This window comes from Drosophila simulans, chromosome 2L (genome assembly GCF_016746395.2).
Source record: "Drosophila simulans strain w501 chromosome 2L, Prin_Dsim_3.1, whole genome shotgun sequence".
NCBI classification, from domain to species: domain Eukaryota; kingdom Metazoa; phylum Arthropoda; class Insecta; order Diptera; family Drosophilidae; genus Drosophila; species Drosophila simulans.
This window is the reverse complement of record NC_052520.2, coordinates 19735125-19750395: the sequence shown is the minus strand read 5'-3', so window position 1 is coordinate 19750395 and position 15271 is coordinate 19735125. Positions and strand designations below refer to the sequence as shown.

Sequence of the window (15271 nt, the reverse complement as noted above, 5' to 3'; positions counted from 1 at the left end):
TTTGTGTTTGTTGGAAAACTTCGGTGTTTACAGAGCGCTTTTAGGCGCCGCTTGCGTGTGTGTGTGTGTGTAATTGCATATTATTTGCATAAATATTTGCCAAGTATACTAAGTAACGTTAACGTTGGCGTCTACCGATTACACTCTGTACATATGCGAGACAGAAACGAAAACAAAAACGAAAACATCGACAACCAGATCATTCGAAAACGTTTCGCAAAACTTTTGACATTAGCGAATGACACTGAACAAAGTTGTCAACTTAACAGTTGATTCTAATCTGCATATGTTCAAATTGACGGTTACAGAAGGATGATTCCATGTTTGCCTTTATTTTTAGGTTTTCGCTGAAAGTAATAAAACTAAAAATAAAATTGGTGAAATTTCTGGAAAATGTTGTGGTTTTTGCGCTCATTGTGTATGTTCTTATAGTTGCAACCAGTTGCCGTGAAAAAGTTTCCCCCACTCGTATGTTCGCCAGTTTTCAAGGGAAATCCCAACATTTCAAATTCCATTTCAGTAGCTGAAACTGTTGTTGAATAATTCGAGAGCATGCATTTTGAATATAATGACTTTTCACAGTGAAAATTAAACATATTATGCTAACCCGTCTGCCGCCCACCAAAATTGTATCCCCGTAAAGTGCAATTTCGTGTTAAATTTTCAATGCCTGCATAAAATTAACCGAAATAATGTTTCATGTGCGGACTTATAACCATTTTAGACAACCCACATTCCGGCACATTAGAGTTGAAAAGTTAATTATCAGGACAAACATCAACAAAGAGTTTCGCCTGGTGGAAATGGGCGCTCTGGAGGATGTGGCAACCGAGTTAATGGCGATGACTGTCATCACACAACAGGTGGGAGGCCAAATGTCCTTGGCTTGATTATCCCCCGCCCCCATTTCCCGCCCCCATTTCCCATTTCCCAGCTGCCATTGCCATTGCCATCGGAGTTTTTGTTTCTTGTTTGGCTTTCGGTTTGGTTTAATTTTCTTGCATTTGTTGCTTAATTCCATTATGGGAAGCAGTTGGCTCCTTGGCTTCCCAAGTTGATAATTGCCGGCAGTTTTAGTAGATACACGAAAAAGTTTTGTCCGGCAATTCCAAAAAGTTTAAAGAAGAAGTTGATCCTGATATAGAAAGAAGAGGTAATACTGCGACGATATGCATTTATATCGCCAAAAACTGACAGCTTCAATCAATCAATCACCCAAAAAGTAGTGAAAAGAGCATGTTCTAAGTTTTTACTCCATCTGAGTTATTTATTTGTTGCATAGATCGAGTAAAATATGGTTGCTTTTAATTATTCCTGCTCTTTTATTTACATTCATGATATTACACTCATTTAAAGGTATATATGCGCATATACTGATATATATCGCGGTAAACTGTTTTCGCAATTTTCAGCTGTTTATGGATGCTCACCACAAAGTATATGTTCTTCATAATGATTTAGTTGTTAAACAATAATTTCAATGATGGTGTAAATTAAATATACAAAAGTGTTCTAACAACAATCAGCTTTATGCTCGCTCGCCTCTGTAATTGTTTTCTCCTTTTATTAAAATACATCAATAAAATTTCAATAGACAATGCTCATCGTATATATATATATAGTCGTATGATATAATAGTTGATATACATATATTTATAAGTTTTAGCACACATAATATAACAAGTGTTACAGTAATACAGCTTCCGGGGGCCTCTATGTTTTTCAAACATTTCCATCGTAACGTTAAATCGAAATTCGCTTACTAGTTTAGAAATCAAGAAGTGTGTCACTAATAGAACAATAAGTTGTGTATGGCATTCTACCGTTGTCATAACAAATTGGCGCTAGTTTTTAAAAGGTTTCTCCATTTTGTATATACATTGAGTCTAAAAGTTTTCGGGGCATTCAAAAAGTTGCAAAGTTGCTTAATTGAGCATGTTAGGAATAGGGAGACTTTACTGTTTTGAGAGTTAATACAAATTCAGAATTATCGAACAAAAAGCTAAATAAATGAAATAAAATAAAATTAAAGTCATTGCAAATGAATGCACTTCAATATAAGTTTAACTTGTGTTACCTTGTTTTACCTGCGCATTGTTAAAGATTACAACTGAATAAATTTCCAAGTTTGCGTTTACTTGAATAGTTGCTAAAATCAAAAAAGTTAATCATACATATGTGTTTGTATAGTATATATGCTCATTAGTGTGTATTTCTAGCCCGCTGCGATCTCGAAAATGCTTTAAAAAACGTTTTCCGACGCGGGGCATATATGTTTTCTGTATCTTATTGACCGTGTAGCTTGTTGACGATTTCTTGTAATTGATGCCAATCTCCTGCTGATCCTTCACATGGCGGGGCTTCTAATAATTTAGTTCTGTGTCTTGGGTGGGATGGATGAGGTTTCCTCGGGAGTGTGCTACGTTTGTAGAAGAACCACTTTGGTTTTGGGCACACATAAGGATCTAATATTCATGCATACCTTTTGCTCTGACGGAGCTTTACCAGTGCTCCTGCCCCACCGCAAACGCATCGGCTTACGCACTTCCCTCTGGAACTCCGACGTATCGTTAGTCAGTTCCGCATCAGTGTCCTCCTCGTTGGCATAGCTGGCCACGTTCTCCGGAATTTCGTACTGCTGCTGGAGGGCCACGAGCATTCGCCGCATCTTGTCCGAGTTCAAAAGCGAGTTGTACCACTGCGATCGTTCAATCTGGCCAATGGAATATACAGGGTATTAAAACTATAGCCAGATCTTCACACTTTATAAAGGTGCTTAAAATTGAGCTATATGCTACCCTATACTAAGAAGGTTGTGTTGCAATAAGATGAAATGAAAATGATTACTTGTTCATTGTCCGCGTTGTTTGCCTCGAACTGAGGAACACTGCGTCCCCAGCGAAGTCGCTGTGGCTTCCGCACCACTCGCTCGTACAGTCCGTCGTAGTCGGCGCCCAGATCGGAGTCCGGCTCGGAACCCAACTGCTGCTGCTGCTGGCTGTTGAGGGTGAGCTCCCGCTCCAGGAGGTCATCATAGGCGGTCCTCCGCATCTGCGGCAGACTGGGATCCCGTCTGCCGAAGCGCAGTCGCAGGGAGGGCGACCTGATGGGCTTCTGATTGACGTCGCCGAACCAACGCTTCTCCACAATGCTGTTCAGCATGTCCGGATCACTGCGTCCGAACCGGAGGCGCAGAGAGGGCGAGCGCTGGGCCTTGCGCTCCACCTGGTGGTTGGGAAAGACGACGGGTCCGGCGTACTCGCGCTGCAGCAGATTATCATAGAGATTGCTCAGGGGAGTGCCTAGAAAAGAGTCTTTGGAGGATTGCTTCTCGGGTGGCGACTGCACGGGATGCTCACCTTGAGCCGAGGACACCTCCGCCTGGGCGGACTGCTGCATCTGGAGGGACACCAGGCAGATGAGGGCCAAGGCGCAGCCTTGACTCAGTTCCCGCTTCAAATGAAACATTTTCACTTATCACTCTTGCCTCGCGTTGATGGGAAACTGTAAGAAAGAAAACAAGGATGGGAAATTAAAAATACACCATAAAGGATGCACAGCTGTCGTCGGAATAATGGTAACCACAGCGAGTAGGATGGATTTTACATTTGCACTACAAATTGGTTTCACTCTTATATTTATCAAATTTTAATAAAATAATAAATTTGTCTCTAATCTAATCCTTAAACTTTCCTAGTCATGTTTTCCGTTATTATTACATTTTTTTGAAATTTGAAAATAAGAATATAGATTACGATTTCAAATTTATTCTATTTTTTTGGGCATGTTTATACGACAGTTCTTAGTCTTAATTTTCCTTTCCACAACAAGAGACAAATATATATTTTTCCAACTAGTGTTTTCTCAAGCCAAAGGATATAAGAACAAAGTTCATAGTTCAAAATACTTGTAAACTATTTTTTATATGCTTTCCCATTGAAGAAACGCTTGCACTGAACATTGAGCAAACACTGAAGATGAAAGCGGCTTTACTTATATTTTCGCAGTGAAATACATATTTTGTGCACTGGCAAACAATTTATGAGCGAATATTATTCATGACTACACTTCAATGGGGCCGCACACTCAAACATGTTCAATGCGTTTTTTGTATTTAAAATGTTAAAGCCCTCGAAAGGTTAGGAGCCAGAAAAACCCAACAGCTGCGCCAATGGCACCATTAGTTGCCACGGTTTTTATCGGAATTCACACATTTCACCAAATGATGTCATGGGTTAATGGCTTGTCTAATGGCCGAGGTCATTGGTTTTCCATTATTAAAAATTTAAAAATAATCAATACAACTGCAATTTCTAGCTCGTCCCCAGCACAGACGTGAGCTAGACAATGCAAAGGACCCTCATGTTTTTCACATCAAATGTGAGGACATCCCTTTCGTCCTTTGTAATTCGATGCAGGCGTCATATGTTCACTTTGCAGCACATAGAATAAGGCCAGGAAAATGGCAATTGAATTATTTATAAGCAGAAGCCAGTACACGCAAGGCTCGAAGGGATGGGAATTGCATCCAGATGGTGGCGGAGATGGTGATGAATCCGTTCGGGATGCTGATAGACGACGGCTCACCTTTGGGGCAGAGCACCCAGGGCACCAAAGTGGGGGATTCCTCGAGTGGAGCCCTCATGACGGGAAGTGTCTGAACAATGGCCCGAAATGAGTATGCAGTATTATGCACAGCAGCTCCTCAACAGGAAGAGACACTTTCCCCCGAATGGGGCTGAATTTTCAAATATTGTTTTGGCTCTTTTTTGCTGTCGCTGCAGCCGGAAGTGGAGTGTTAAGCCTTTGCAGCAGCACCCGAAGAAAGCTGGAGAAAGCTGGATTGCCTGGGGCGTTAAGTGCTGGCGAAATATTTTCTTAGGAGCTGGCTGCTGATGCCTGGCGATGCAACTTGTCGTATACGTGATAGCCTGCGTATACGTGATGTCAGCAAGGCGAGCCGGAAATTGAATTGCAGTTAAGACAGGGGCACGTTCCAAGAAATAGTGCCGCCATGATGGCTAATAAGTGGATCGTTCGAGGTTTTTCAAAAGCGCATTTTAAGTGCTCTAAATAATTCAAAGGTTAAAAAAGTTGTTTTACCAAAGAAAATTACACCTTACGGAGCCCTGTGATTTTATCATAAATAACTAAGTTAAAGTGTGGAAACAACTGACTGCATCCAATGGATCGCATAACCAGGCCGCCTGCTTTTTTATGATTTACCATTTGCAGTTCACCGCCATCCATCTTTTCTGATCTGTCTGTCCAAGCCTTAATCGAATTGACTTTCGCTCTCCCCTTTCCTGCCCTGACCTGCCTTTGGCCAATGATATCTCGGAAATGTCCGCCGGAGAGTGATTTGTTGGACGGAAGCGTTGGCCAATTGCCCGGCGGAGTCCGACCACTCCGGCATTGGTATGGAAATTTGGTATCTGCCGGGCAGGCAAGTGGGCGTTTGGCCGATGAAATGTGCCCCTAGACTGCGCGACATTTGGGACGTTTGTCAAAATTGAAAGTGATTTATCATCGTTCTCTGGGGACGCCTTCTTGTTGGCTTTTGACGAATGACGAATGAGTTGTGCGATGTCTCCTAGATAATGATGCTATTTACGTCCGAATGTGCCGCTCCTCGGTGGCCATCGAGGAAAGATCACGGCTTAGCAGGCTTTAAAAAACAATGCGTCAAGCCATAAATGGTACATGACATGACGAATATTTTCGGGGTCTGGAATTGGGCTGGGAAAATCGCTTGATTGACACATAATAAGCAATCCCATTAACACATTGTTGAGCATCGAGGGCCTCTTTGAGCAGTTTATCCCAAAACACTAAACACCAAGGTATGAGTATTTCAAAACACAAAGAATTCTTAGGAATTGCTTGATCTTGTAACTTATTGAGCTAATTTAAACTGATCATAGACTCATAAATAGGGATAATTGAGTCATAAGAGTAAGCTATCGAGTACCCTTTAATGATGAATGTATGTGTAAATATGAGGTATTTCATCCTCTTCTATGTTGGGTAGTGTGATTTTTCCCCCAACGGCTTCTGAAGCGAAGCGTGAAAAACACATTGACGACGTTTAAATAGCCTTTAGGGCATAGCCCAACTAATACATTTAACGCCCCCGAAACACAGACCTTCGCACACGCACACGCACACGCATACCCAACCAACCAACACACACACACACACATGTACAACAGGTTGTTTTTTGCTCATGTCGAGACTTTGACGAGGCTTTTCGCCCCCTTATTTGTGTGACACACAAATTTTATTTGCCTTTTATTCAACAATTTTTATTTCGCTGTGCGAAAAAGGTCATCTGGTGCTGGTCAGCCGGACCCAAGAACCTTTAACTATTGCCCCAAAAAAAAAAGGTTACTGTGCCCGGCTATCTGGCTGGCTTTATGGGACCCCGGCCCCTGGATGGGGCATTAAAACGTTTTGACAAACACATTAGATGCCTTCGTCCTGGTCTGGCTGGTCTGGTGGTGCTCTCTGGTCCTGGGACCCTTTTCCCTAAACCAGCTCCGTTGTAATCTTTTGTGTTTTATCAACATATTTGATGAGCCTTTGCTGCCGCTGCTGCTGGCTGACATTTTGTGGTTTTCGTGCTGCCTACTTTGTGGCTTTTGGGCGTTAATCATACGCCCTGTTGTGCTGCGCCAGCCATGTGGTTAGTTTTTTGTGCCCGAAAATGTTTATAACTAATACAATTAAATTGCTTGGCATTTAGTTGATACTCTCGGCTTTTGTCTACCATAAGGAACGAAATATAATATTATGGAACTTAATCCTGCCTTTCAATCTATTTCAAACTATTTACTTGAAAGTGTAGGTGCAGCAATACAATTTTTCATTCGAAAAATTACAGTTTTCAAAATTCCTGCGAAGTCCAGGCTTTAAGCTAAAAATAGTTGCATCCATGTGGATTTGTATTTTTCACTTCGTTCACGCTGGCATTAATTAAACCGAGAAGGACGCAGCTGCCGCTTTTGAATACGACGCACGGATTCTCCTCCCCCGTTCTGGTTTATGCCGGGATTTCTTCTGAAAGGAGTGCGATTGTGTAGGCGCCAAGTGAACTGGTCCGAACCAGAGGCAGGCAAACAAACACCCACAAAAGTCATGTTGATTAAATTTTTTTTTTCCAAGTTTGGTTTTTCTGCCACAATAATAAAATATGTGGGGTGCCAGTTGCCACAGGTATGTGTTGCAGGGTCAATTGTATTTATAGCAGCAGGGGAAGGAAAACTTGCAGTGTGAATTTGCGATAAACTTAGGTGCGTACCCAGGAGTAAACAATGTGCCGGTCATTATCGCATTGTCAGGAGAATTAACTTATGTCTAATGTGTCTGCGAGCCAAATTATGACTATTTTCTTCAGGGGAAAAACTTTTTCAGATAATATAAATAATACAAATTTGGGTAAACAGAACGAAAACTATGTAAATATACACTTCTTTAAAACAAGTTGTACTGTTGAATTTAAAGATGTTTATTAAGCTGATCACTATACTAATTATAACTAACAAATAGCTAAAACAATGATAGTATTGTGTTTGCGTAAACTTAACACAATATGGCACATAATTAAGAAGCCATTATTTCTCTATTTCGCACGCCCACTCTTAAAATTCCTCATTTCGGAACAACGTTTTCGTATCCTCAGTTTGCAAACAGGACTTTTTGGCTATTACCCTCCCCCGAAAGATGTTAGTAATTTGGCCAAACTTTGTTCGACACTCCCAGACACTCAAAGCTGCAGCCTTGGTGACTACAGTGCGGCTACGTGATGCCGGAAGCAGGAAATGAATGTAATTTTCGGTTTGTTGTTTAGCATAGAAATGGCAAAGCCGATTGTTGTCTCGGTAGTCTTTGTTTATGTTTTTCCACTTGGCCCAAATCGTTTTGTAGCTCCAGGGGGTTTTTACATACCTAATTTGCCTTTTCCGTCACTTGCCAGTGACACCTGCAGATACAGGCCTTAAAGCCCACTAGCTTCAAATTTGATTAAAAAACAGTCTTTAAGGAATTTGCAAGGCTTTTGCGTTGATTGATTTGCTGCTGTCTGCTGTCTCGCTGGTTTTTTTTTCTTAGGTGAAAGAATTCGGGTCAGGACCCCGGATATTACAAAGGAATTCGAACAAGGACGAGTGACAAAAAGTAGAGGCTGTCGATCCCAATGAAGCTTTAGAGTATGGTGCTCATATTTTGGGTGACGAAAAAGTTATACCCACAATTTGCGTGTCCTTTTTCGGGTTTGGGCCAGCCATCAATAACAATGGCTGTTGGTAAGCAAATCAAATAACCGACTGGAATTGAAGTTTTACAATTGGTTTACCATTAACATATTTTGGTTTAAGATCCCATGAAATACGAACACATTTAACCCAGCAGTTTCTCACGAATGCTAATCATAGATAAGTAAAAATCTAATATACTCTTTAAAAGCAGACAGCCATCGTGGAAACTTTGAGTGAGTGTCGTTTGTGCAGGACCCTTTTGGTCGATCCATTTTGTATTCATTTACATAAGCAGCTTTATCAGCTTTTGGTGCAAACCCGAAAAGGGAACTCTGACAAATTTGTCAGTATTTGTACTTGATGATGCGTTTAAGTTGTAGGTCTTTTGATTTACAAGGTTTTGCATAAACCAAAAAACAACTGACCACGTGTCAAGTCAAGGATTGAAATCTCAAATCTGCGAGCCTAAACAGATGACTGGGTGGAGAGGGGAGGGGAGGAAGGTGAGCAGGGCCCTTTGGCCAGAAATTAATACCCTGTCCAAAGTCAAAGTCGACAGACCACATGGGTCATCAATTTCTGCATGCTGGGCATTGGAAAGCAAATAAAAACACACACAGCCAAAAACTCAAATTACAAATAACAACAAATAAGCACTTAAGTTCAAATATAAAGTCCTGCGAAAGAACAAACCCGAAGGAGGGCAGAAAGCAGCGGCGGCAGGCAACCCAAATCCAATATAAATTCATCAATATCCACTTCAAAATGTCTGCCCCAAAATGGCAAATATATGGCGTCGGAGCCGAGCGGGCTTATGAAAAATCTAACAAAGTACATATGTTACGCACATAGATTCATTCCATTTTGGCCGCCTGCGTGTGAAAGTCAAGGAATGTCTAAGATTACACGGCAATTGATGTCTTTTTTGCGGGTTATTGTCTAATACCTTTTCAAAGGGGAAATCGTTTTAAAGCTTTAAGAAATATTAAATCTGGCACAGGGTTGTGTGGATTATCAGCTTAAGATTCCGCTCCTCATGTTTTTGCCATTATCAAAGCGTGCAAATTGTAAACTTGCTGCCCTTCGACCCTCATAATCTTCGGTTGATAATATCTGCAGACGAAAAGTTTTTGGCAGCAAGCGTAAGTTGCGGAAAAGAAACTTTGGCTTTCGGTTAGTCAGTGGAGATGTGCTATTTCATCGTGCTACTTTTTTCTATTTTAAGCTGAAATCTGCCGAGTTACTCAAATGGCATTAACAATTGAGTTGGCAGCGTAAAAGGTTAAAAAGTTGCTGGCCAAAAGTTTGTAGCCAACTTTATTACAGAGGAAATAAACCACATATGCTATTCAAGCTAATTTATGTGGCTTGTACCTGAGGGACTTGTATGCGGCATTCAAATGAACAAATTTACATTTTATTTTCAATACATTTGCTTGTCTAGTTGGAAGTGTAAAATTGAAATAGATACTCTTGTGAGACATATAAATGAAAATCAACACTATAACAAGGACAACAAACAAATTGAAGGACAATTTCGAGCCGGATAAAATTGATATATTTAAAATCCATAAAAATATGCAAATGCAGACACAATGAAGTTTCCACTTGAAGACTAAACAGAAACAGTAGTCCATCTTGCCTGGCCATCCATTATAATCAAAGTTAAGTTGCTATTAACTCCGTAGCTGCCACCAACGCCAGGTGAGCCGAGTGATCCCTGGCCACGGAGCAGCACAAAGTGCAGCCAAAGTGCCAATAATGGCAATGAAATGTGCCCCTCCGGGGGAATCCCACTGCAAGTCTGGCTCTCACTGCGTTGCCAAGGCCCGGTCATTTGGCTTCGTGGCACGCAGCAAATGGAGGACGGACCACTGCATTGGCTGATGATGGCCATTATGGCAATGATGGTTTATTTATAAACACCAGACTTTTTTGTCTGTCTAGGCCACAGAGTGTAACCATGATATGGCTGGAAAGTAGTTTCAAGGCAGCACTATCATGGGCACTGTCAAAGGGGCTCTTAGCAAAATAGTTGGCATTTGCAAAAGGTCGAAAAGTGTGAACGTGACATAAGTCATAAACTTCGTCCAAAATAGTCTGCACTTCTCCTATATTTTGGTAGGTTTCAGTAACGTTTATATTGTATTATATATTGCCACATTAACAGCATAATCATTATGCAATATTTGACAGGTTACATGGGGCAATTAAAATATATGGCAAATTACTCGGTTAGGGCGGTTTAAATTTAAAGGCTCCTGTTCGCTGCAGATACGCATCCATAATTTGTTGCACCTGCACGTATCGGCCATCAGCACATTTATTTTGCTGTAATTTCGCCACATAAAATATGGCCATAAATCGCCGTTGACAACTTATTGAAAAGCGTAGATAAAGCAGCATCCGAAATTGTTGCTCCGCTCGTTGTTTGTTGTTCATTTGGTGGCATTAACATAATGTTGGGGCACGTGCTGCGCTCCCATGCCAAGTGTTAAATGTTGCCCCACAATGGGGCTTGTGGGTCGAGGGTTTCGGGGTTTTCCCCGGAAAACTCGGAAAACTGTTTGCTACTCAGTGGTGGCAAGCGTGAAATTGAAATTTATGCTCTAATTACAAACGAATGCCCCGAACAGTAGGCTTTCATTATTGTGTAAGCGGCTTGCGAGGCTAATGCGCGACTCAAGTCAAGTGCTTTTTCTGAATTTCGTTCTGCGGTTCACTCTTGTTTTGTTTCGAGCAGCGGCTTAGTGGCTGGAATTCACGGGCTTAGCTAATGAGAGTTGGGCTTTTATAAATTTTTAATCACTTCTTCGAAGGAGACACTGAACCGGAGCGACAAGGCCTTCGTGGCAATATGAATTGTCTAATTTAAGCAATTAGGGATTGGTGAATATTTAAAGGAAAGTGGTCAAATCAATAAATGCTTGGCATCTATAGGTGGGCGTTTTCATTTTTAATAATCTAGCTATTTTACAAATGGAATTACATTTGAATATTTAAATACTTTCCATCTGCGAAATCTATTCAATATCCTAACTAAGTCAACTTAATCATATCAATTTATTATAATATTTTAGTAAATTCATGACTAGCCAATCGTTGAGTGTCATTTCAACAAAAGGCGTCCTTTGAAGTGAGTGACGGTGATTTGTAGTGAATCCTTGGTCCTGTCGATGGCCAAATTCGCTGTTTCAGTTCCAATTCGATGGAAGACGCCAAATCACTTTGTAGATTCAGCTTAATGCCCGTACCTTTCTTCCTGCCTTCGATTTTGGCCCGGCTCGCCTTTGACCTTTTCTTTTTTGAATGGCTGAACAAAAACTTGAAATTGAACTGACTGTTGTGGGCGGTGGGGAAAGTGGGAGTGGCCGGGAAGAAGTAGAATGAAGGACAAGTGGTCGTGGCACTGTAATTACATACGCAATCAAATGGACAAAATCCCTGTGACAGTTTGTAAAGTTTTTTTACTTCTTGCCCCGCCGTCTGACAGTCGACGAGGACATCCTTGGGCCATGCGCCGGCTGATCCTTACATCCTGCAATGTCGACAGCCAAAGACCACTGTTATTTTGCAGTTTGTTGGATTTTGCATACGCTTTGGCGGGGTTCCCCGGCATAATTGAAAGCCCATTAACATCGTTTACACGCTGAAGCGTGAAACAAGCGACAGTTTGTGTTAATTAATTAAATAACTCCGGCCCGAACACCCGATGAAAAGGACTTGCTGAGTGCTCGCTCTGCTGTGAGGCGATAAGGCAAATTATGGCCTTACTCATCGGGGGAAAATGTTTGGGGATAATGCCTGAGTTGCGGAAAATCGGTGACCGAAATTCAATTAATCAAGGTGCTGTTCCCTAAAGTTTTCATCTGATATTTTTTATACCCTTTAATAGTTAAGGTAAGCGGGTGAACTTCAATCGTTGAATGAAATGGAAATTTAAGGTCCTGATCAGGATCACTAACCGCGTCGATCTGGCCATGTCCGTCTGTCCATCCAATCGTTTGTCCGTCCGTTTGTCCGTATGAACTATAAAAGCTAGAATTTGGATATTTAGCAATCAGATTCTAAGACACACAAACCGTAGATGGTTTGAGTTCTATTGGTTTTTATTATCCTTAGGCCCATTTTTATTGGCACAGCAATTTGGAAAATATTTTTTTCTGACTAACGGGTATCTGATAGTCGAGGAAGTCGACTTATCGATCTCTTGTATTAAAGCTTATTAAATGTTAGCATGATTATAAAACGGATTTAATTTGGTTTTCCTTCTATTTATTTAAAGGATAATCCTATTATGATCAACATATGTTAATTTATTTTTTTGAATATTCATTTACCCCAATTTTTCAAGCTTCATTTTTCGTTTACTAAACTTGTTGAAAAAATTGGATTTTGTTGTTTAGTCAACTGGTAGCCCGACAGTCCTAAAAATATGCACAAGTATTTGCAAAAAAAACTAAGTGCCGCCAACAATTTGCATGAGCAAAACAATAAAACGGTGGCAAAATCATAAACTTTGTTTACCATGCCCCGAGGATTTAAGGGGCAGGCTAAAATTTGAGGCGAGTTAGTAAAACTGTTGGTCAGATTCTAGACGTTTTCAAATTGAATAGTTTTCTAAGGCTACAAGTTCTGTGGACATTTTTATATTTTGTTTGTATTCATCAGTGTTTGAGCAATAACTGAGAGCTGTCAATTTAATTTACTTAAAATTAAAGCGAAAATGGTTAATTGTTCTTTTAGTAATGCCTGTTTTTAATATACTTTTCAACAACTGCCATGAACGAAATCTGTACGTGACCTTTGGCCCCGAAATGTCGAGGGGCTGGAAAAGTTTGAAGCTGAAAATCGTTGACTATCTGGCACGCAGACGCTTTTCATAATTGACTTTTGTAGTGGCGGAAAGACTTTTGCAATGCAATTAAAATTGTTGTTCAGTTCGCACCCAACTTTCCCGTGGCCAGGCTAATTAGCATGAACTCTTTCAATTCATTTCACTTTCACATCCGGCCAATCATAAATAACTTAGCACTGGGGCGACACAATTGAAGTCGCCGAAGGGGCGCAGCTGTCAGTCGGTGATTTCCGTTTCCGTTCGCCTTAACCTTTAATTCGACTTTCTGAATTATGTACAAGTGAAAATCATTGCATTTTTCCAGGCTAAGGACTTCGTTCTGCGGAAATGGAACAGCTCCCAGAGGTCCCAGAAAAATACATTTGGGGTGATGTCGTCGGGAACGTGCTTAAAACAAGAAATAGGATCACATGCAGCACGCAATATACACAATTTCAGCATTGCGCAGACACAAATGTATTTTTTATGTTTTTGTTTTTTCTCTTTTCTCTGCTCACTTATGGGTCCCAAAAGAGTCACGAGGTGTTTGTCATTTTTGCGTTTTCTATGATTTGCTGGTTGGCCCTGTGATGATGTTAATATGCAGCTTACCAGCCATTTGACTGTTCCACCCACTTTGGCTTAATCAATTTATGGTGCCAACTGTCTAAAGGGCACGATCCTGTTTGACTTTAAGGTTGTTTGTGGGCCAAGAAAACGCTCTTGACGACCCACCAAGGAGGTCACATGCTGAAACCATAAAAATTCGATGCCAAATGTTCGTTGTTTTGTGTTTATATTACCATACCGTTTGCTAAATCGGAAAATATTGCTTAAAGCTGTGATGCAAAGATCGTTTGGTGCCTAAGGCCCTCAAATTTCATTAAGGTAAGTGAGCTGACTGGAATATCATTATTAATTTCATTAACCATAGTAGTAGCTAACTAATTTTGAAGCTCTATAGAAGAAAAAACAATTGTTTTTAAACAACCCATATGCCCAACCAGTTATTTGAGTTTTTATGACTCGTCCTGTTAGAACAGTCCAACTTTTAATTACACCATTCCAGTCATTAATTAAAAGGCAATCACAAAGACAGCTATTGTATAACCAACTTTGTCGGATCGCACCATTTGAACAATAGAAACGCAAAGTGGAAACGGAGGGATAGCTTCCATGGTCAATAAAAGGACTCGGAGGACGAAAGGCAACTGCAATTACAATATGAAACTTAATGCTCCGCTAAATATGAAAACAGGACAACTAACTAAAGCCCAACTAAGCCGGATTCCAACACCTCCGCTTCCAGTTTCCCTCTCCGGCTACCAAATTCGTCGGGTTATTAAATAGATAAAGCCTGTGGCAAAGGCGGCAAAGTAGCAAAAAGCAAAACCCAGACCGAAAACCCCAAGGATTCTTGGGGGCGACCATTATGGCAAATCCCTTTAGTTTGCCGCTCTCGCAGCCGTTTCTATTTGCACATCGTTTTGTAATGTAATGCGAGTTGTTGCGACAAATTGCTGGGGATTTGGAGCCACTCGAATGTCTGCCCCCAATGGAGGCGCCTCAGCCATTCAACCATTCCGCACTGGAAAGTTGCCACCGGGAATGGCAATTGGGAATGGGAATGGGAGCTTCGGAGCCCGGGATGATGGGCGATTGGCAGTGTCAGTCGGTCGGTTGAATTGTAAAACGTAGTGTGGCATGCAGTTGGACTTAAGAGGTGAATGGCTTGGGCTTACGCCGCTTGCAACATCTACTTTTCTCCATCTGTCGCCTCGTTTAAGCAAATTTCACACAAAGCCCTCGGTGCTGGGCCACTTTTGGTATTGGGTTCTCTGCCATCCTATGCGAACTGAAAGCCGAGACTGTTGTTCCGGCACTGTAAGATCTTGTTTGCGTTGCATGCCACTTCAACTGGTTTTCAATTGCAGTTGGATCGAAGAATGGAAGTAAGTGCACAGACATCTAGTTCTTCCAAAGCTTAAGTGTATTCAGTGTTTTCCGTTCAAGAAGTGTTGCATTGATAAACTGCAATTGGAATTTTCTATTTCTCTAACTACACAAGACGTTCAAAATGTCTAAGCTGCTTTCAGTATGTTAAAATATTAGCTATATGAAATGATTTTCCGCTTCGTAAGGATTTCCTCTTTTTAGAGTATATGTGGGAAGTAAAACC

At 41.0% G+C, this 15271-nt stretch overlaps 1 protein-coding gene across 1 annotated transcript in view; it reads right to left on the bottom strand.

Moving 5' to 3' along the window:
* Nucleotides 1-1242: 1242 nt before the first annotated feature.
* Nucleotides 1243-15271, bottom strand: part of LOC6732891 (short neuropeptide F) — a 28811-nt gene continuing 14782 nt past the window's right edge. Inside the window, exons 2-5 of the mRNA XM_016180427.3 lie at nt 3360-3504; nt 2848-3302; nt 2483-2713; nt 1243-2419 (exon numbers count right to left, since the gene is read on the bottom strand). Of these exons, the coding sequence (XP_016025611.1) occupies nt 2372-2419; nt 2483-2713; nt 2848-3302; nt 3360-3468 (843 nt within the window). The 5' untranslated portion in view covers nt 3469-3504 and the 3' untranslated portion in view covers nt 1243-2371. The remainder of the gene's footprint in view (nt 2420-2482; nt 2714-2847; nt 3303-3359; nt 3505-15271) is intronic.